This window comes from Anabrus simplex, chromosome 1 (genome assembly GCF_040414725.1).
Source record: "Anabrus simplex isolate iqAnaSimp1 chromosome 1, ASM4041472v1, whole genome shotgun sequence".
Lineage (NCBI taxonomy): Eukaryota > Metazoa > Arthropoda > Insecta > Orthoptera > Tettigoniidae > Anabrus > Anabrus simplex.
In genome coordinates this window covers 67,567,660-67,589,568 of record NC_090265.1, presented here as the reverse complement: position 1 = coordinate 67,589,568, position 21,909 = coordinate 67,567,660, and the positions used below count along the sequence as shown (strand labels likewise).

Below are 21,909 nucleotides of genomic sequence, written 5' to 3'. Positions count from 1 at the left end.
AATTTGCAACATTTTCATAACACTACTCTTTTGTTGGAAATCACCAAGAACAAATCGTGCTGCGTTCTTTGGAACTTTTCCAGTTCTTGTATGTAGTAATCCTGGTGTGGGATCCCATACATAAACTGAACCATACTCTAATTGGGTCTTACCAATGACCTATATGCTTTCTCCTTTACATTCTTACTATAAGCCTTAAATATCCTCATAACCACATGAAGATATGTATCCTTTCTTTACCCCAAAATGAAGATCTCTTCTTAGATTAATACCTAGGTACTCACAGTGATCCTGTCACCTCTTCAACACAGGGGTTAACCCCTCAGTGACGGAGAACATTTGAGTTAAATGAAATAAGTTTCATAATGATAGATCCGTATTGAACTGTGATTACAATAGAGTAAATTAATGTATTATTTGGGTCCACCTTTTCAATACAAAATGTAAATAGTTTAAATTACATAAATGATTAGGGACTAGTTTCGACCTAGTAATAGGTCATCGTCAGCCTAAAGCAAAATTAAAACACAAATAACGAAGAAATTAAACAATGTAAAGACACGTACGGTCTCGTAAAAGTACATACCATGTGAGATATTGTGCAACACTATGTTAAAAAATAACTCTCTGAAAGAGATTCATAATAAGTCCAGTGTATATTAAAAAGATGTTATAGATAGGAATCCTTGAGTTGCTGGAATCAATCAGGTATCCAATTGAAGAACCAATGAGCCGAAGTTACGTCGTTTATTTATGAATGAAGTCCAGTGCGCTGTATAGCATTAAAAAGTCCAGTATGCACTAAAAAGATGTTATAGAAAAGAATTCTTGAGTTGCTGGATAAGGAGTATAGAATATGCTGGTTCCTTTAAGATACTGGTATCCAATTGAAGAACCACTGAGCTGAAGTCACGTCGTTTATTTACAATTAAAGACCAGTGCACCGTATAGCATTAAAAAGTTGATAGGGATGGAAATTTTTCAGCTGTTGGTCAAGGAATTCAACATATGCTGGCTTCTTAAATTTGCTGCTATATATTCGAAGAACAACTGAGATGAAATCACGTCGTTTTTTAAGATATTCATAGACGCAAAAAACACATGGATGCTGGAAAGGCTCTTCAGTTTTTTGGAACTTGAATGAAGGTAATTGTTGCACGTGGAGGCTTAAGAATCCAGAGATGTGCTACATTTATGTTAAAAAATAGAGATCCATAAAAAGGTCCTGTGTGCCGTATAAAAGTAACAAGTTATAAAATTAATACTTAAGTTGTAGGTCATGGAAATCGAAAAAGGTTGGTTTTCAAGTGATGCTGCTGTTCATTCAGAGATCAATTGAAATTACAGTATCATAACATTGTCTTCTCAAGATGTTTATTAACTTGAAATAAATGTCAATGCAAAGTAAGATGCTAGAAGAAAGCTCTTCTGTTTCTAGAATCTTGAAGGATGATGGATGTTACGCGAGGAGGATTAACATATATGGAGTGCCGTATTACCCACCAGATAGTGGCGATTGAGCTGTGAGCACTAAGAAAATGCAGCGATCTCTTTAAAAATTCACTGTTACAACAGTTTATTCAGATTATTTTAAAACATTAACAGTAGGAACTTAAAAAAAGAATATAGCTTACATTCATTGATTTTATGTATATATATTTTTTCATTATAGTCTAGGAGAAGAGACACACCATATTTTATATGGAATGAAAGTGATGTTCTTGTATTTGCATGGGTTGTCTGAGGATGAAGTAAAAACTAGGGTAATCACTGTCTCAGAAACTTTGAGCAGAAGAACTGGAAACAATAGTTGAAAGATTCATTTTGCACAAATCCCAGGTTAATGGGATGATTAGTTACTTGGTTCTCTGTCACTTTGAGATACAATAATGCGTAGTGCGGAAGTATGGCATGGCGTAGTTTGAATGAAAGTGAAGTAATTAAGTTTGAATGAATCAAACGGTAATGGCACTACACCAGACTGAACAGAGCAAAGTGAGAGCGGATCCATAACATAATGGGAATGCATGGTGCGCGTGAACAAGCAATAGACGATGAAACACGCCAAAGTACACGCCCTCTATCATATATACGAACACCACCAGTAGATTTAATCTGCCCCACCAATGCCCAATGAACGTCAATTCTCCCCAGCTATTGAAGGAACGAGGAAAATTTTTAAACAATATAAGAATGCTAAATTTAATATCTGCGATCAGCAGACTGGGAGGAAGGATCAAAACTCAGAAATATGCCATTTAAATCAGGAGAGAGAGATGGTATGCCTTTCTCTTTATTATTCCTGTTAAATTTCCTTTGGTCAACCCTTATTCATTTTTAGGTCCAATAAGACTGGGTTTGCAAGACCAACGGAACTTTTCAGTGTCACACCTTTCATGATGCTTCCCTTTCTTTACCTGAAACCCATAGGCTTGAAAGGGTTGCAATTCCTGCTCTTTCTTTTCTTTCAATGCTCTGTAAATAGAATCACAACAAGGAGGATGCTCTTCATTAAAATTATTCAATAATTCAGACTGGAGACTCACCCACTGCTCATCTGGATGCGCTCGACTGATTCGGTGAGGCAGGTAGTTATCTGTATCAGAGTAGTACTCCAGCTTGTTGTTGTCTTTAGGATCACCTAAAGCCACCTGAGCTTGTAAACCTGCTAGCTGAAGAGCCACCTTTTCACTCACCGGGAAGTCATCACACTGAAAAAAAAAGAAATTGTGTCATCTTCAGTAGTAAAACCATACTATACAGAAAATCCAAAGAAGAATAGCCCTGTACTGTCTTTAATGTCACAGGCATTAACTATGCTGTTCTTTAAGTAAATATGACATTAACCTATGGTACATATTTAGAGGGTAAGCTAGCTAACATGAAGGTGACATATAGATAGCAATGACTTACGATAAGAACCTGGTTGAGAATCCAGACTGTGTGTTCAAGAAAGGAATTGACTCATCCTTTATCAGAAAAAGAAAAAAAAAAAAAACAGTGTCCAGCAAGCCAGTATTAGATGTCCTACAAAAGGGTTCCAAATAAACTCTCATTATTATGATATAAAGTTTTCATACTATTTGTTATGATGTATGTTTTAATAAGTAGTGTGATGAATCTTTTAAATACAAAATGCATTGATTACATTTTAACAGGTGAAGTAAGTAATTAATCTGCTGAAAGAACAAATTGCCAAGGTCTGAATTACACGCATGTTCATAAAAAACAGAACACCTTGAAAGACTAGAGATAGGAAGTTCATATTCACACCCCCTGAAGGATTGTTTTAAATCCATCCTATGAACAGTTTACATTTTGATTTACCATTTTCTTTACTTACAATTTATTTACCATTTACTTTTTTTAAATTCCCTCATCCCTTCCATTCTATAGCATTTATTTTTAATTAAATCTGTTTAAGAGATTATGTACAGAGCGAAAAAGTCATTAAATGTAATATAATGTACAGTCATAATTAAGTAAATAACTAATTAGCAACTTACTAAACTGAAAATATAACAAAATAAACAAAACTATTAAAATCATGACTATATCTGAATTTAATAAGAGTCAGTGAGTTACATTGGGAGGATGTAAAAGTGAACATACTTTACTTCGTATTTGGTTATGTAATTCAGTTACATAAGAACTCTCAAACAGCTGCTTTGAAAGCATTTCCATTCTTGGAAATTTTGTTCCATTCATAAAATGCGAGAACTGTGGAAGAGTTGGTGAACATGGAGGTTCTGTGGGTCGGCAGTGCAAAAGGCAATGCAAAAATTCTTATATATTTCTGTCATGATGTGGGGAGAAGAAATTGAAGGAATCTGTCAGATAGGTGGGTTGTGAGGAATTCTGTATTTTATGAAGGATGCTTAGGGTATGGTAAGTACATTACATGATTAGATATGGGTAGGCATGGTCAAAGTACCTCAGGTTGCAGGTGTGTTGTACGCATACGTTCTGTCCTCGTAGTCAATTTTGTAGGGTCACTCCTGTGTACCTCTACTTACCATTACAGTAATCAAAAAGAGACAATTCAAGTGCTTCGACTATTGTTTGTTTTAATCCTTGGGAAAAATGTATTTTAGTCAGTTTAGAGAGAATAGAAGAGAATACTTGTTTCAGTCCAAGATAGATAGATTTTCATCCAGGGTAATGCCGAGGCATTTCATTGCGGATGTAAGTTGTCTTGCACTGCAACAAATAATAATGATATGGGATGAAGATCCACGTTTGACACGAGTTGGGGATACTTGAGATTTTGTGGGGTTAATTTTAAGACAGCATGATGAAGACCATGACACAATGGATAGGAGGTTTAGGTTTAAATAATGTACAGGTAAGGGAAGGTCATCCAGAGCCACATGCATACAAATCTGTCATACATATGATGCTTGCAATATTTCAAATTCTGAGAGTTATTGTTGAAAATAAAGAAAGATTAGAAGAGGACCCAGCACAGAGCCCTGTGGTATGCCAATCTTCAGCATACGCCATGACGATGGATTCTGACCATCAGAAATACACTCCTGTCAGTCATGAAGGTACAAATATATCCACGATAAGTCACTGTCTCAAAAGTGAAGTGAATAAAGTTTAGACAGTAAGATGTCAAAGTCTACACTGTCTAATGCTTTACTTAAGTCCAACAGTATAATAATACATGTCTGTCAATTGTCCACAGCCTTATGTATGTCGTCAGTAACCTTAAGCATATCAGTAGTAGTATTGTGCCCTGATCTGAAGCCTGATTATAGAGGATCTAGCAGATTAACTGGTTGTTTGTACATTAACAATGTTCTCAAGTGCTTTACATATAGGAGATAGAATACTGATAGATTGCTAGTCTAAATCTGTATGAGGAGGTGATGTTTTTTCTAAAGGCTATGCTTCTGCTTGTTTCTAGATAGTAGAAAATGTCTTGTCAAAAATAGACCAGTTAAAAATGGGAGTTATTAAAGGAAGTATGCTGTCAAGTATTAGATTTGCAATGCCAATTCCAATATCATCACGTCCTTTGCCCTTAGATTTTATGTGGCTTATTATATTTCTAACTAGAGAAAATGTTGCAGGATTAAGGAAAAATTTGTTTCTGTCAGTACACTGAGCAAAATAGTTTATATTTAACACCTGCTTTTTAAGTGTCAGAATTGGTAGTGAATGGAGCGCTGAAAGTTGTCACTGAATTCGTCAAGAAGGATAATTACGTCAGAGGAAGAGAGTGGATTAGTACCAACTTCTTTCACCGACTTCCACATTGTCACTATCAATACATTGGTTAAACTATAAGCATTTATATTTTAGTATTTCTGAGCTGGTGGGTTGTGGTATTCCTGAGCTGCCAGTAAGTAGCCAGATTGTCCGAACATTCAATATGCTTTTCCACATTCTTTCATAAGGTTATATATTTCTTCACTAAGCCACGGGGTCAACACCCTTATCATGTTCAGGAGTATGCTTGTTGAATAGCTTGATCGTCAGCCGATTGAAATATGCCACTTTTGTTGTTGTTTATGTCGCTGTGTGTAAATACATCATGCCTTGATAGTTATGTCTTCTTTTCAAGCAGTTTGTCTCTGTCAATACATCTTAATTCTTGGTATGAAACTGATCTAGGTTTGAGCTTTGGGAACTTGAGGGAATAAGACAAAATAAATTGTGGGCAGAAATACTACCTGGGACAGCAATCTGTCCATGACTAAGGACTACTTCAGGGTGTGTGTGTGCGTGCGTGGGTGTGGGTGTGTGTGTGTGTCAAGTTACAAGTGGTAAGGGTTGTTAAGAGTTGTTCAGACTGTTCTGAATAACTAAGAGATTTGTGTTCATATCATCTCATGAAATTAACTGTATGACACCCCCTCCCAATAACTGTTTCCTTAGACATGATAATAAGCTTTTGGGCTTTTGTCATGTCAAGGAAACAAGGTGAAATTCATTACATTTCGCAGAGAACTTTGCTCTGCATCTTCAGAAGACAATATCGACTGTTCACGAGGAAGACTTCTCCAATAACGAAGGTTTTAATTTAAGATTGCTTTTTTATTTTGCTAGTGGCTTAATGTCGCATCGACACAGATAGGTCTTATGGCGACGGTGGGATAGGAACCGCCTAGGAGTTGGAAGGAAGTGGTCGTGGCCTTAATTAAGGTATAATCCCAGCATTTGCCCGGTATGAAAATGGGAAACCACAGAAAACCATCTTCAGGGCTGCCAACAGTGGGATTTGAACCCACTATCTCCTGTATGCAAGCTCACAGCCGCGCGCCTCTAACCGCATGGCCAACTCGCCCGGTTAAGAATGCTTTACCGTTGGTCTAGAGTAAGTGGTACTCTCATTCTCACTGTACGCTAGCATTCCAAGTGGGAGTTGACAACACCATCTAAGCTCCAATTAAGATGTTCCTTGTTACGCCGCATGTGCGTTGCGAAGTAACCGCAAGGTCATCTAATAGTGAGCCATCTGGTGACGAATGAGAGTACCACTTACTATAGACTAACAGTAAAGCATTCTTAGATCCAAACCATTACTGGAGAAGTTTTCTTCGTGAACAGTCGAGATTTTATTCTGAAGATGCGAGCAAAGTTCTCTGTGAAACGTAAAGAATTTTATCTTGTTTTCTGACATGGCAAAAACCCAAAAGGTTTTATCATGTGTACAGTTATGGGCCATGAAAGCATCAATCTAAACATAAACTGTTTCCTTGTTACTGCACTCAAAATCATTTTATATTTATTTAATTTTGTGCTGAAGTTGTTTGCTTGGCAACAAACTCAAAGTCATTTCTTGCTTCTGTATTAACAATGAAATTGCACACTCCTGTCAAGTTTCAAAGAATGATATGTGTTAGAAATAAATTGTTAACAGAATGCCTTCATGTTTATTTGTAGGTTAAGCTTTAGTTATAGTTAATGTTAGTTATAGTGGCTGCAGTTTGAAAAAGAAAAATGTTCATATTTAATCAGAGGAAAGAACTGAAACTTTAAAAGGACTGATTACCCTACAATATAAAGAATACATACCCCACTGTGTCACAATAATGTAAGTTTAAGGAAGGGATTGGTGCAAAATGCTTGTACAGTCCCAAGCTACTTAATCAGAGCACAGCAATAACATATGAACATATTTTACGTTCTTTATCTGTCACATAGCTAATATGCCTTTCCCTCTAATTTATATGTTCCATTACACAATTTGGAATAGATTCTACAACCCTTGAGCACAAACTGATACTACACTCCACTTATATCATGCAAATTGCTGTGGAGCATCTCCTTTGCAATTAGCCCATAATGTTTTCTATGGGATTAATGTCAGGGAAGTACCTTGGACACTCTAACATATCAATAGGCTATTGTTATCACTGAGTAATTTCTTCACTTTCTTTGAAGTGTGATAAGGAGCTAAGACTTGCAGAAAAGTTCTGTCACCAAATGGAAACTCTCCTTTCTAATATTACAATGCACTGTTCACTTTACATCATGTTGTCAACTAGCACTAAGGATCCCAGACCTTCAAAAATGCTAAATTTGTTAGTTCATTCTTTGTTTGGTACACATATTGAACCCTCTGCCCCTGCATTTCTAAGTGACTTTCATAACAGAACAGGACTTTCTTCCAGAGTTCTGTTGTCCAATCCCGAAGACTAGATGTCTATAAGGTGTGTTTCCTGCATATTTCTCCTGTTGGAAGATGTTTTTTGGAGGTTTGCAAAGATTCCTTCCACCTGCTAGAAGTCTACGATGGATATTAGTCATTTACAGATTCACTACTCTGTCATCCAATACATGAGCACCGAGCTGGATAGCTGCAGTCGCTTAAGTGCGGCCAGTATCCAGTATTCGGGAGATAGTGGGTTCGAACCCTACTGTCGGCAGCCCTGAAGATGGTCTTCCGTGGTTTCCCATTTTCACACCAGGCAAATGCTGGGGCTGTGCCTTAATTAAGGCCATGACCGCTTCCTTCCCATTCCTACCCCTTTCCTTTCCCATCGTTGCCATAAGACCTATCTATGTCGGTGCGACGTAAAGCAACTTGCAATACATGAGCCAAGTCCAAAGCGGTGATCCTGGGGTTTAATTTATTACTTCTGAATAGAATGCGGACATCAGTTGATGTTTTCTTTTTTCCTACCACTTCCCTTTTTCTTGGGTGAAACTGATCCAGTCTTTTTACTACTAAATAATTGGATTTAAAGTGCCTACTTTTACAAAACTGAGTAGTTATTTCTCCTTTTACAATCAAAGTATTCTGGAAATAATGCTACAATCACACTATGGTTCCTGGAAGTCACATACATTGAAGTCAGATATCTCAAATCTCACAAGGTAACCTCAAAATACAACATACAACACATGCAAATAAATGCACTTTCAACCTAAAATAATTGTTACAATACTATTCTCTACTATATTAGCAATTACAGTACTATTCAATCAATGAAAAAAGAAAAACTATGCTTGCAAAGCACAGGACCTAAGAATCTAAGTAGCACACAGTTAGTCACCATTAGAAAAATTATATATATATATATATAAAAGAAACCTTGTTGTGATTTATTTTCATGCAAGTGAATTAGTTTATATATATTACAAGCCTAATAAATTGATTTTTGATATATATTGGTTGAACTGTATCACAAAGTATCATCCTAGTAAAAATAATAATCGTATGGTCTCAGCTACCGTGTGCAGAGATTTCAATTTGACGCCATCTGGCTGTCTGCTCATCAATTTCGACGTTCCGTTTTACTCTAGGCCCCCATTAGATGGTAGACCGAGTAAACCAAAACTCTCTTGGGCGTCTATGGCTGAGATTTAATGAATTTTGTTGGGTAAACACCAAATGTGTCACCAGAGATCTTTTACACGCTGACATCGTACGACATGGAGTGTCGAATGGACTTTTATCCGCCCTTCAAAAATCCGACTACCTCTGCCGGGTTTGAACCTGCTATCTTGGGATCCGGAGGCCGACACTCTACCACTGATCCACAGAGGCAGCTATCATCCTAGTGATTAATTATAAATATGCACTCCAAATTTTGACATAAAGTTCCAAAAAATGTTCACGAAATGGTAAGGCAATAAACAAGTGTACAAAAATCTATCATCCTCCTCCTCCTGTCCTTAGAAACTAATGTTAAGACCTAATGATAGAGAATTAATTGTGAGTATAATGGGGAATATAAAATGTAAACCTAAATGAATATCCATAGTAACCAAAACTTCTCAGACATATTAAAAGGAAAAACAAACCTTAACAACACTATGTACAGCTTGGGCATACAGCATATTAACTTCCACAGGATCTTGAGATATTTCACGTGTGTTGCGGAACAATCGTCTTTTGAAAATAAATCGATTCTCTCCAGATCCAATTGTTGAGGAGTTGCCACGTCGACCAAGTGTTGGGAAAGATGATGTAGTGGATCCCACCTTATTCTGCTTTCTGAAACCATCAAATAATTAAGAGTATTGAAGTATTAGTTTTACAGGTTTTGGGGGTTGTTTTTAATGATGCACCAGTCACCAGAAATCTGGTAAGGTCACCCAGAGAAAGAAAAAAAAGAAGCAATAATTTGATGTTCTACTTTTGTACACAAGGTATTATAACAACTCACTGTTAGTCATATTCTCTTTCTACCTCCAGAATTATTGTCATTAGCATTGTTATCAGGAAAGCAGACCTAGCCAGCAACTGGAAGTTGCATATGATGATGATGATAATTATTATCAGAACTATTTTTAAAACTGTACAGCCAGGAAGTATCCACAACTCCAATTGAAGAAATTTAAATATAATTTAGGTAATATTCTTAGGTTACAAGATCTCCTTCTTTTACAAATTATAACTAAATATTAGAGCCTCCGTGGCTCAGATGGCAGCGCGTTGGCCTCTCACCGCTGGATACCGTGGTTCAAATCCCGGCCACTCCATGTGAGATTTGTGCTGGACAAAGCAGAGGCGAGACAGGTTTTTCTCCGGGTACTCTGGTTTTCCCTGTCATCTTTCATTCCAGCAACACTCTCCACTATCATTTCATAGCATTTATCAGTCATTAATATTACCTTGGGAGTGGTGACTGTAATGTGAAAATGGGAACTAATATTTGCTGGACATAGCTGGGTTATTACATCAAAGCATCTAAGTGTATTTATTTATTCATATGTCATGTCGACTTGTGTATCCAGCCGTTATCTGTATTATCGGTCATTGTTGGAACTGTTTCCTAACTGTGGAAGTTACCAGACCAATTTAATTCAAGTTATCTATCCATTATTGTCAGGCATTTGACTGAACTCTGTAGTGCGCCGAATTATCATTTGTAACTTCTGCGCATTTTCGCGGTGCACGCATTGAATTATGGGACTGCCTCTCGGCTAGCTCGGTGTGAGCTCAGTAGTCGGCAGTAGTCAGCTTGCCGTTACTCTCCAAGATGGCTGTGTTGTATGGAGCTCCCAAGCAGACGGTTTGGCGAGAAGGGAAAGCTATTATAATGGAGCTTGACTCCGGCGGTTAAACATAATGTGAGGGCTAGGCCCTATTATTCCTTCAAAGTTATCCAGTGTGCTCCAACCTTTTTTTTGTTCTCAATGTAACATGTAAACTTGGTGCAGTGAGTAACCATTATCGGCATGAAATGTTTTAAGTGTCTTGTAAGTTTGGATATCTTAACTCAAGTAAGTACTGAAAATTATAATTTATTGAAGGGATCCCATTCGTTCAGGCACTAGTGTGAGTAATTTCATCTTGGACATGAGCAACATTATAAACGACTATTTTGGTATTGGTTAACCTTGTAAGCAAAATCTGATATATATTTGAAGTGAATGCATTTGAAATAGAAAATTTAATGTAATGTAGGGAGCTCGAGGATCGCTAGTTATGCATCTATGAGGTGATATTTGGTGTAAGTGATTTTATCTTACGTTTTTGTCGGGGTGCATTATTGCCAACTGTGTTTCTTGATATTCATTATGATGGCGATTATTATTATTATTATTATTACTTTTATTTTTTTGGTAATTCATTTCGGTGCGTGTTTTCTCCCTTAGTGTTGTCCTGTTTGGTTGATATTGCTGTCTAATTTTGTCCTATTGCCTTCGTGGCTGGTTATCTGTACGTAATGATTATCGCATTGTTACGGGCCTCAATTAATGACACCTCATATTCGCATCGTAGCGCATTCCACGGCCCCCTCTGTTCTAAAGTATGTAAATCGCTGGTGATTTAATTAAGTAAGGCTAATGTAAACTGGCACTATCACCTCTTGGATAAATGATAATTATTATTATTATTATTTTAATAACTTAAAATCTTAAAATTGAAATTTGCTGGTCGAAATTAAGTTTAATAATGGGAGTTTTCTTTCGTTGTCTTATTATCTTTTCTCCCATTGTTTGGGTTCCTTGCTTTTGTCTTTATTACGTCATGTGACCCCTTCTTATCTAATCTGATGATACGTTAATATTTTGGGTGGCTTTGATGATTATTATGGGATCTTGGCTTCGCGTCGGTAACGGGTAGCTTCTGTTTGGTTTTCGGTGCCCCTTATTATTTTTATGAGTGCACCGTTAATTGTAAATTTCCTTTAAAATACTTCATTTTGTTGGGGTTGCTGTGCACTATTATTTTATTGTGTTTTCATCTAGCTTGTTTCTTTAGTGTAATGTTTATTCGCGGTTGGAGCCACTAAATTTTCTTCTTTTTCGTGTGTCCTTGTGTGCGTCTTGTAACTTAGAATTTTGTAGTGTAGCAAATTTCAGTTTTAAAGTGTTTTTATATCGCGGGCCCGCATATCGGTTGCAACCAATTTTAATGTTTCTATATGTAAGGTAATGAGTTATTAATGAATTTTCAAACCTTAATTTCGGCGGAAGCCTATGTTTATGTGAGCTCCATTTTTCCTTAATTTCTACTTTATTTTAAAATACTGTTTTCCTCGTCTAGCTTGATTGCATTTTTAAATTTCAGAAAAAGAATTATATATTTTTTTTATTGTTCTTATTTTATACCATTTTCAAATTACATTTGCTTAGTAAATTTTCTTCATTTCAAATTTATCTGGTGTGTCATTTAGTAGCTAGCAGTATTTACCTGGCAACCTGTCAAAGTTATGTAAGATCCTGGCCTTTTTAATTCTCGCTTTGCCTTCCACGCTTCATATTTTATGCTACTGCCTTTCGGTAAGTATTGTGCTTGTTTTCTTCTTGATGTTTGTGCTTTTCTTTTGAATGTTTGGTTTACTAATTGGTAAGGTTGCAGTAGTGAGTGGTAGCAATTCGCTGTGGTTGCTATTGTTATTGTTATTCTAACAACTTGATAAGTTGCCTGGGTCAGTGTTGCTGGCTGCCAAAGGAAACCAACCTTTTAAACTTAAAAATTGTAAGACTGAAATGGATCCAAGTAATTGTGCTTAATATGTGTTTCATGTTTGATCGAGACTTGCTTGTTGCTGCCCTCTTGTACTTGGAGTATGGCGTGGCTCTGTATCTGTGCACTTGCTGCTTGTTTTGTTTACCATGTTCCGTGGTCATGGAATCCTGTTGTGTTTTTGGGTCTGCTTATTCTATACCTGCCATGTAGGGGTAAGTTGAAGACCATTCTCACCTTTATTATTAATTAATTTGAAGTATTTACTTAATCTGCTTTCTGATTTAAATAATTGAAAGTTCTTCCACATTTTACCTTAATGATGTGATGTTCTTTGACCTTGTTATCTGTTGCTTCTTGGTATACTATAGGTCTTGCTGGAATTGCAGTACCTGTCCTTGGTGGGATTTACTTGGATTAATTTGTGTTGGGTTTTGGAACTGCTGTTGTAACCCTGGTTTAATCTCTAAGTGATGTTTTTATTCCAGCTTCATTCCTGGTCCAGATGGAGTGTTACAATTTGTATTGTAATTTCATTTTCTCTTGCAGTGACTGTGTACCCACCTCGCTGTTTGGCCTGAACATGTGAAATTGATTTACAATCTTGACCCATGGTGACTCTCTCCTTCCACTTTTATTTTTACCCTTCTGCCTTGTCCAGGTTACGATGTGTTATGTGTTATTATTCTGAGTTTATTTAATGTGGTGAGTTCTCATGTGTTGGTGATTCTTGCTTATGTAGGCCTATATTGGTTTGTATCTGGGTCATGTGCTGTGGGATTTCTTCCTATTTTACCTTGTGTGGTCTTGTGCATGTTCCCGTTCTTGATATGGTGTTGTAGGTCTGTATTGAACTCTTGGATAATTATGTCATGTGATTATGGTGTATTGATGGGAATCACACTTGGAACTGTAGTGTTTAATGCTATTTGTGTAACCTTGGGCAGTCTTCTTATTGTCATATACTCTGAAAAGCTTTTCCTGATTGAACGGTGATAGGCTACGTCTGTATGGTTCATCTGAGATGGTATTATTTTTTAATTTGATGTGTCCATGTCAGGTAGCCCTGTCAGTTCTGTTGTGGAGTGATTAATTACAGTACCTGATGTTATTCATGTCTTAGTCCTTTTGGAACTACTCATCACCTTTTATTCACCTTTTCTGCTGTGTGCATGTACTTCACTCGTGTGGTCTTGTTGTAATGAGGTGTGGTCTTAATTTCCTTGTAAATCTGTGGGTTATTTGACCTGGTTAATTGTAGTCATTGTGTATTAGCTTCTTCCCCTTGCATATTTTCTGTCAGGTGTCTGTGTACTAAATTCTTGCTTTGGGTTTCATTCTCTGCTGCTCATTATGTGTGACTAGTGTCACGCATGTGTGTGATCTTCTGGTGCTGGTTAATGATATCAGTTTTGGCCATGTGCTTGAGTGAATTTTCATTCTTCCTGATTTTTCATTGCTAGTCCTAGTTGGTTGCTGCATGTGTTGATTCTTGGTCATCCTTATCTCTTGTCGCTTTACCCATGTGTTGTTACTGGTACTTCATGGCAGTTGTGTGGGTTCATTTCTGAGTTCTGGTGTGGAGTACAGCTGGCTTATCGCTTAAACGACCCTTCGTTTTTACTGTGTCTTCATGTTGGGATTTTGGTTTGAGTTGCGCAATTGTTGTGTTGTTACTGGTGCTGTTCCTTATCTAATTATTGTGGAATCTGTCCTAAAATTAACCTTCTGTGTTAAATCTTCCTTCCTGTTCATTTTCTGTGGGTTATGGGAGTGTAATTGGTAAAGCTTGTCATTTTGTGAATGTACACTGTCCTGATCATGTCTTCATTTGATGTCTAGTGGTATGAGCGCTTATGTCTCTTTTGATTTGTATCCGTGGATCAGATGCTGTATGTGATCTGCTGTTATTGTGAAAAATTTGTGTACGAGAAATTTTCCTTGCATCTGGTGCTTGTCACTGTGTAACGTCTTCCGTTTTATCTTATTTACATAAGGTATTCCTTTGTTGGTGCCTTCCGTAGTTCCTCATCTGGTTTAGTAAGGTAACCCCTTGTAACTCAGTTGCTTCTGGCTCTACCCTGCATGTTTTCGCAACACTATATTGTTGCCTGGTTTTCATCTGACTGTTCTGGGTTCTATTCCAATGAGTATGGGATCATTTGGGATAAATCCGGCACTGTCGCTAAAATTCCTTGTCCGTCGTTGGGGTATGGGACCCAACTGATTGACTGAAGGTCCTTCTCCATCAACTTATGCGCTTTGTCATCGTGTAACCTATCACTTCTTCATCATTTATATTTTATTATATCCCGTGTATTCCGACTGGCTGGTAGGGTGTCTGTGGTGATTGGCCTAATCACACAGGGTGGACTGTTGTTTTGCCACCATATTATTAGTCCTGGGTTATCCAGAGGTTCTTCTGAACACTTGATGGTTGTAATAATACACCTGTGCTCAGTATACTCAAAGATTATTTATATGGAGAGGTAACTTTCCCTGAATTTTGGCCCTTGTTATGCTGCGTTGAGCTGGTTCTGCTTGATGTAATGTCATTTTCATGTTTGTTCAGTTGTTCTCTATCGTCCTGACTGTAATTGTTGTCTGTCATGTGGTTGTTGGCCTCAGTAATGGTTGTGTGGTGATCTCTTGCGGACACACATTGTGTACACCCCTCCACCTATTATATTGTCGACGAAGTCTCCAGTTATTGCCATTGCTTGCTCCTTATTCTTGGTCGATTATCCATGTGATTGCTACGTTACGGTTGCGGATGGTTGTGTTTAATGTAAAATTTTCTGCCTCTTCGTCTCCTGTTTTCCTAATCTTCATGTTCTGGGCTACCTGTTTTCTGTACATGGTTTGTCAGTATGTGCTCTGCTGCCTCCATTTAGTAATATCTTTTTGGTCTGTTACCTCCCTGTACACCCTGGTCATTTATCTTTCCTGCTCTTGGTCTTAACGATCTTTCTGGTATATGCACTGTCCTGTAGAATTATGTAATGTGTGGAAGTATGCTAGTATTACATGTAAAAGAATGTGTAAACTATAATGGTCTTCGACCTATCAAATTGTTGTGTCTATTGAATTTTACTTAACTAGCTGGGACTAAAACCGCTGTAACTTGCCACTGGATTCCATGAGCCACCTTAAATATTCAAAATTACATTTCTGATCTCTCGTGATTGGTCTCGATACTAGTATATTAAAGTCTTGGAATATTTCAGTTGAGTTATTTTCACTTTTCTTAATATGTAAGTCTTATTCAAAGATTGGATGGGTAATACTATAACTCATGAATTGGTAATTCAAAAATTTTATATGTTTGCTTACTAGTCAACAAAAGAATGTAAAACAACCTCGTTATTTTGGTAATTCTCCAAATGCCGATACAAACTGTGTGGTCTAGTATAATGACGTTAACGGTGTTACTTATGTGTTCAACTCGGATGCAAAATTGGAACTATTATCGGCGGTAAATTTGGACATGTGGAACTTGTGTAACTCCTCGAAGCATAATGAAATATTACTAAGGTGTCCTGGAAACCTAGTTGGAAGAATTTTGTGGTCCCTAACATTTGTGGTTGAATCATTTCCGTTTATTATGGTCTGCTATGTACACTTGGACCCTCTCTTTCTGCTCCTGTGTGTGGTGTTCCAGTTATTTGCGCGCGCGAGCACCCATGCATCTGCTGATCGGAGATCTAATGTGTGTGATATCTGTGGTTCCCTACTGCGCTCGGTACTGGTGTGATCAATGTGCTGAATAATGTACTGTCAACTTGTGTGGTGCGTGATGAGACGCTGGCCCCGTTGCATCCCATTCTGTTCACACTCAGCATGTTTGTCTGCTAGTATTGTGTGAAGGTCAACATTCCTGCGACCAAGTAAGACCATTCCTTGTTATTTGAACCTGGAAAAAAAATTTTGGTGTCTCTCTTCCTGTATCCAACGTATGAAGATTTGTTTGGACATTGAAATTATACCATTGGCATGCTATCCATTGTTTTGGACTTGCGCCTCCCCTGTGTTCTAGCTTCGGGAGGGGAGAACTGTAATGTGAAAATGGGAACTAATATTTGCTGGACATAGCTGGGTTATTACATCAAAGCATCTAAGTGTATTTATTTATTCATATGTCATGTCGACTTGTGTATCCAGCCGTTATCTGTATTATCGGTCATTGTTGGAACTGTTTCCTAACTGTGGAAGTTACCAGACCAATTTAATTCAAGTTATCTATCCATTATTGTCAGGCATTTGACTGAACTCTGTAGTGCGCCGAATTATCATTTGTAACTTCTGCGCATTTTCGCGGTGCACGCATTGAATTATGGGACTGCCTCTCGGCTAGCTCGGTGTGAGCTCAGTAGTCGGCAGTAGTCAGCTTGCCGTTACTCTCCAAGATGGCTGTGTTGTATGGAGCTCCCAAGCAGACGGTTTGGCGAGAAGGGAAAGCTATTATAATGGAGCTTGACTCCGGCGGTTAAACATAATGTGAGGGCTAGGCCCTATTATTCCTTCAAAGTTATCCAGTGTGCTCCAACCTTTTTTTTTGTTCTCAATGTAACATGTAAACTTGGTGCAGTGAGTAACCATTATCGGCATGAAATGTTTTAAGTGTCTTGTAAGTTTGGATATCTTAACTCAAGTAAGTACTGAAAATTATAATTTATTGAAGGGATCCCATTCGTTCAGGCACTAGTGTGAGTAATTTCATCTTGGACATGAGCAACATTATAAACGACTATTTTGGTATTGGTTAACCTTGTAAGCAAAATCTGATATATATTTGAAGTGAATGCATTTGAAATAGAAAATTTAATGTAATGTAGGGAGCTCGAGGATCGCTAGTTATGCATCTATGAGGTGATATTTGGTGTAAGTGATTTTATCTTACGTTTTTGTCGGGGTGCATTATTGCCAACTGTGTTTCTTGATATTCATTATGATGGCGATTATTATTATTATTATTATTATTACTTTTATTTTTTTGGTAATTCATTTCGGTGCGTGTTTTCTCCCTTAGTGTTGTCCTGTTTGGTTGATATTGCTGTCTAATTTTGTCCTATTGCCTTCGTGGCTGGTTATCTGTACGTAATGATTATCGCATTGTTACGGGCCTCAATTAATGACACCTCATATTCGCATCGTAGCGCATTCCACGGCCCCCTCTGTTCTAAAGTATGTAAATCGCTGGTGATTTAATTAAGTAAGGCTAATGTAAACTGGCACTATCACCTCTTGGATAAATGATAATTATTATTATTATTATTTTAATAACTTAAAATCTTAAAATTGAAATTTGCTGGTCGAAATTAAGTTTAATAATGGGAGTTTTCTTTCGTTGTCTTATTATCTTTTCTCCCATTGTTTGGGTTCCTTGCTTTTGTCTTTATTACATCATGTGACCCCTTCTTATCTAATCTGATGATACATTAATATTTTGGGTGGCTTTGATGATTATTATGGGATCTTGGCTTCGCGTCGGTAACGGGTAGCTTCTGTTTGGTTTTCGGTGCCCCTTATTATTTTTATGAGTGCACCGTTAATTGTAAATTTCCTTTAAAATACTTCATTTTGTTGGGGTTGCTGTGCACTATTATTTTATTGTGTTTTCATCTAGCTTGTTTCTTTAGTGTAATGTTTATTCGCGGTTGGAGCCACTAAATTTTCTTCTTTTTCGTGTGTCCTTGTGTGCGTCTTGTAACTTAGAATTTTGTAGTGTAGCAAATTTCAGTTTTAAAGTGTTTTTATATCGCGGGCCCGCATATCGGTTGCAACCAATTTTAATGTTTCTATATGTAAGGTAATGAGTTATTAATGAATTTTCAAACCTTAATTTCGGCGGAAGCCTATGTTTATGTGAGCTCCATTTTTCCTTAATTTCTACTTTATTTTAAAATACTGTTTTCCTCGTCTAGCTTGATTGCATTTTTAAATTTCAGAAAAAGAATTATATATTTTTTTTATTGTTCTTATTTTATACCATTTTCAAATTACATTTGCTTAGTAAATTTTCTTCATTTCAAATTTATCTGGTGTGTCATTTAGTAGCTAGCAGTATTTACCTGGCAACCTGTCAAAGTTATGTAAGATCCTGGCCTTTTTAATTCTCGCTTTGCCTTCCACGCTTCATATTTTATGCTACTGCCTTTCGGTAAGTATTGTGCTTGTTTTCTTCTTGATGTTTGTGCTTTTCTTTTGAATGTTTGGTTTACTAATTGGTAAGGTTGCAGTGACCCCATTGTAATAATAGCCTATATCTGGTTCATTCATTACATTCCTGACCCAGTCAAAGACTGGAAAACAAGTTGTAGGTTTTCAACTAAATATTACAACGTATAAAATAATGACAACCAAGCCACAGAAAAACAGTAATGTGTCCACTGTCCATCAGGATGAATTTAATTATATATATGTATACTGGTTATGGTTAGGGCTCAGAAGATGAAGACCTGTAAATTGCCTAAAAAAGATGTATAAAAGACCTAAAAATATCCAAAAAGGACCTAACAACTGGCAAAAAGGACGTAAAAATGTGATCCAAATTCATTCATAATTTTATATATTAATTACATTACATTAATTACATATTAAATGAAGGAATGTAATGTTTAAAAAACGCAAAATTCTGGTGGTATGCAACATGCAGTGCAAAAATGTATGAGTGAAATTCTATCAGACATTATACAGTATATTTTTAGATTAATATACTTTAAAAAAAGGAATTATCTGCTTGTTAAAGAAGTACTTGCAGAATTTAGAATGATATATTTTTTCACCTAGAATGAATTTAGCAAACCTGCAATGGACATCCTGAGAAAGAAATTAGTATAACTGGAATCATATTTGGCTTTAACACACTAGGTTTACGAAAATTGGAACCTGGAAACTTTACATCAGTTCACTTTGCATAACCATCTCCAGATTCTTGGGTGTAAAGGATTATCGGTTTTCAGACAGCACGTTGCAAAACATCGAGAAACTTCTCTCCACAATGTTAAGGGTTCATACATGAATCATATCAAAATGTTCTCCTTTCAATACTTCACATAGCTTCACATAATTTGTTACCCCTGGTTTTTTCAAGCACTAGTTTCATTTTTCATTTCATTTTCTCTCTTTTTCAGATGAAATGAAATGAAAATCCACAGCGTATTTCCAGTCATTCGACTGGGTCAGGAATGGAATGAATGAAGCCTCCATCTAGTGGCAAGGATAGGAATTGTGCTGGCTGCCGAAGCCCGTTGCACTCCTCTGGGGCAATGATTAATGAATGACAGATGAAATGAAATGAAATGATATCCGAGAGTGTTGCTGGAATTAATTATGACAGGGAAAACTGGAGTATCCAGAGAAAAACCTGTCCCGGCACCGCTTTGTCCAGCACAAATCTCACATGAAGTGACCGGGATTTGAACCACGGAACCCAGCGGTAAGAGGCCGGTGCGCTGCCGCCTGAGCCACGGAGGCTCACTCTTTTTCAGATACATTTCAAATATATGTATTTACTAGAGAAAATATGTTTAAGAGGTGATGGATGAACTACTGATGATTCAAATTGAGAATGGGCAGTAAAATGTAGTCGAAAGAAGGTGAAGTGTTATAATCTATCAGTGAAGTTGCAAGAAAAAGCCATTAAGACCTAAAAAAAGCTAAAAAAGGACCAATTAACAAAAAATGCCAAAAAAAAAGGCAAAAAAGGATAAATAAAACCAGCATTCTCTGGCCTACAATAACCCAGAATGTACATACAGTACATTACGTTAGGCTTTGTCTTCTGCCAAAAAAAAAAAAGGATTCTTCCCCAACTTCCAAGCCCTAGTTATGGTATACTTTGTCCTTACGGCAATCTGTAAATTTTGTAGGAAGGCGTAAATAAAAAAAAATAAAAAATAAAGCCTTCATATTATAAATTTACATCATCTGCCCTCAAAACTAATCAGCGATGAGTCTATTATTAAGGAACAAAATAAATAAATTAAATTCAATGAGCTTGTAGTTAGACACTGTGCAGTAAGGTGGTGGCTTATCAATGTTCTGAAGTAGCTTTAAATGGAATCACCTCTTGTGGTTATCAGGGTACACTTAATGCTCCTAAGTACAAAGACAACATCCTCCAACTAAAAGAGTTAAGATATTACCAGCATTTTGGAGAAGACTTCATGTTAATGGACAAAAACTTGTGTGATAAAGATGTTGATTCCAATAGGGAACCTGAAATATTTGTCCTGAATGAGTAAATTTATAATACCAATATAGTTGGTCCGTTATTGGACATTATAAATTTTCCAGCTAACTCATTCCTGGTTGCCAGCATTTCACCCCAGTGTGCTAAGTTGGGCTTATCAGTTGGTAAATAGCACACCTACTAAGACGCATGGCTAGTACATACCGTGGAGGCCACTGCGTAGGCTACTTGGAGTCACCAGCAGTGCCACTGCACTATGAGAGACTTTGTCCCGTTTTCAAAAATTGATGCCTGCCTGGCGATCAGATGATACAGATGTGCTGGTGGCACATGAGAGATCTATAACCTTTGTTTACAGCCTCATTAATGTGATTACTCCATTGAAGATCTTTATCAGTTCCTAAGTACTAAGAGTGATCACATAAGACGAATGATGAGGGAACCATGTATGATACTCACAATTCCCAAGCAGCTATGACATCATACAAATAGTCGTGTGCTCGAACATGTTCTTCACCATCAGGTCGACTTTGATAGATTGCCCAGCCATCTAGATGTCGCAATCCTAATTTCTCAGCAAGTTTAGCAGCAGCATCACTAGCTGTATCTGTAGGATGCACGTCGATTGCTTTGGTGCGCCCATCCAGGAAGAAGAAACGACACACAATGGTCCCAAGCCGTTTCATAGCCTAGAAAACCATGACAGTATTCATAAACATAAATAATTTGACTGATAACAATGCAGTTGTTAAAAGTACTTTCATACCTTCAACACCAGAATGAGCACAGAACTTAATTTAATTGCACTGATGTCTTTAACTTCTTGTTCATCCAAGGTGGCGATTGTTTTAAGAGGAAGTACAACTAGGCACCCATCCTCCATTAACACTAATTAGAGGGGAGGAAATGGAAGGCCAAAGAAAGGCAAGGGGCATGAAGGGCATAAAAATGAAAGACACCCTAGGCCTCGAATGCTCTAATATTGCTGGGATTAGAAAAGAACAAGAATTGACCAAGGGAGGTCAGACAGGATAGATGCCACGAGTAAGTGGAAGCGTTTCCAGGACCCAGATAAAGGCCCTGTGGTCACAAACCCATGTTCCCTAGTTAAGAGCCCCTGGGGCTTTGTTCATCAAAGCATTTATCCTAGTGTTGTAAGGTTCACTTGACGGATCAAAAAAACGCCATATCTTTTGATAAAAATCATCATTACACTGTAGGTGGAAAGCTTATATTGGCGTTTTTATTCTAGTCTTCCAATTGGTTGAGTTCCACTGACTTTAAACCCTCAGCGCCGACCTCTATACGTGGTATAGACCCCCTTTTCTTCCGTAGC

The 21,909-nt window shown here is 37.3% G+C and overlaps 1 protein-coding gene across 1 annotated transcript in view; it reads right to left on the bottom strand.

Moving 5' to 3' along the window:
• Positions 1–21,909, bottom strand: part of Myo81F (Myosin 81F) — a 718,007-nt gene that overhangs the window by 61,846 nt on the left and 634,252 nt on the right. The window contains exons 22-24 of the mRNA XM_068228961.1: positions 21,033–21,262; positions 9,262–9,454; positions 2,547–2,711 (exon numbers count right to left, since the gene is read on the bottom strand). Coding sequence (XP_068085062.1) covers positions 2,547–2,711; positions 9,262–9,454; positions 21,033–21,262 — 588 coding nt within the window. The remainder of the gene's footprint in view (positions 1–2,546; positions 2,712–9,261; positions 9,455–21,032; positions 21,263–21,909) is intronic.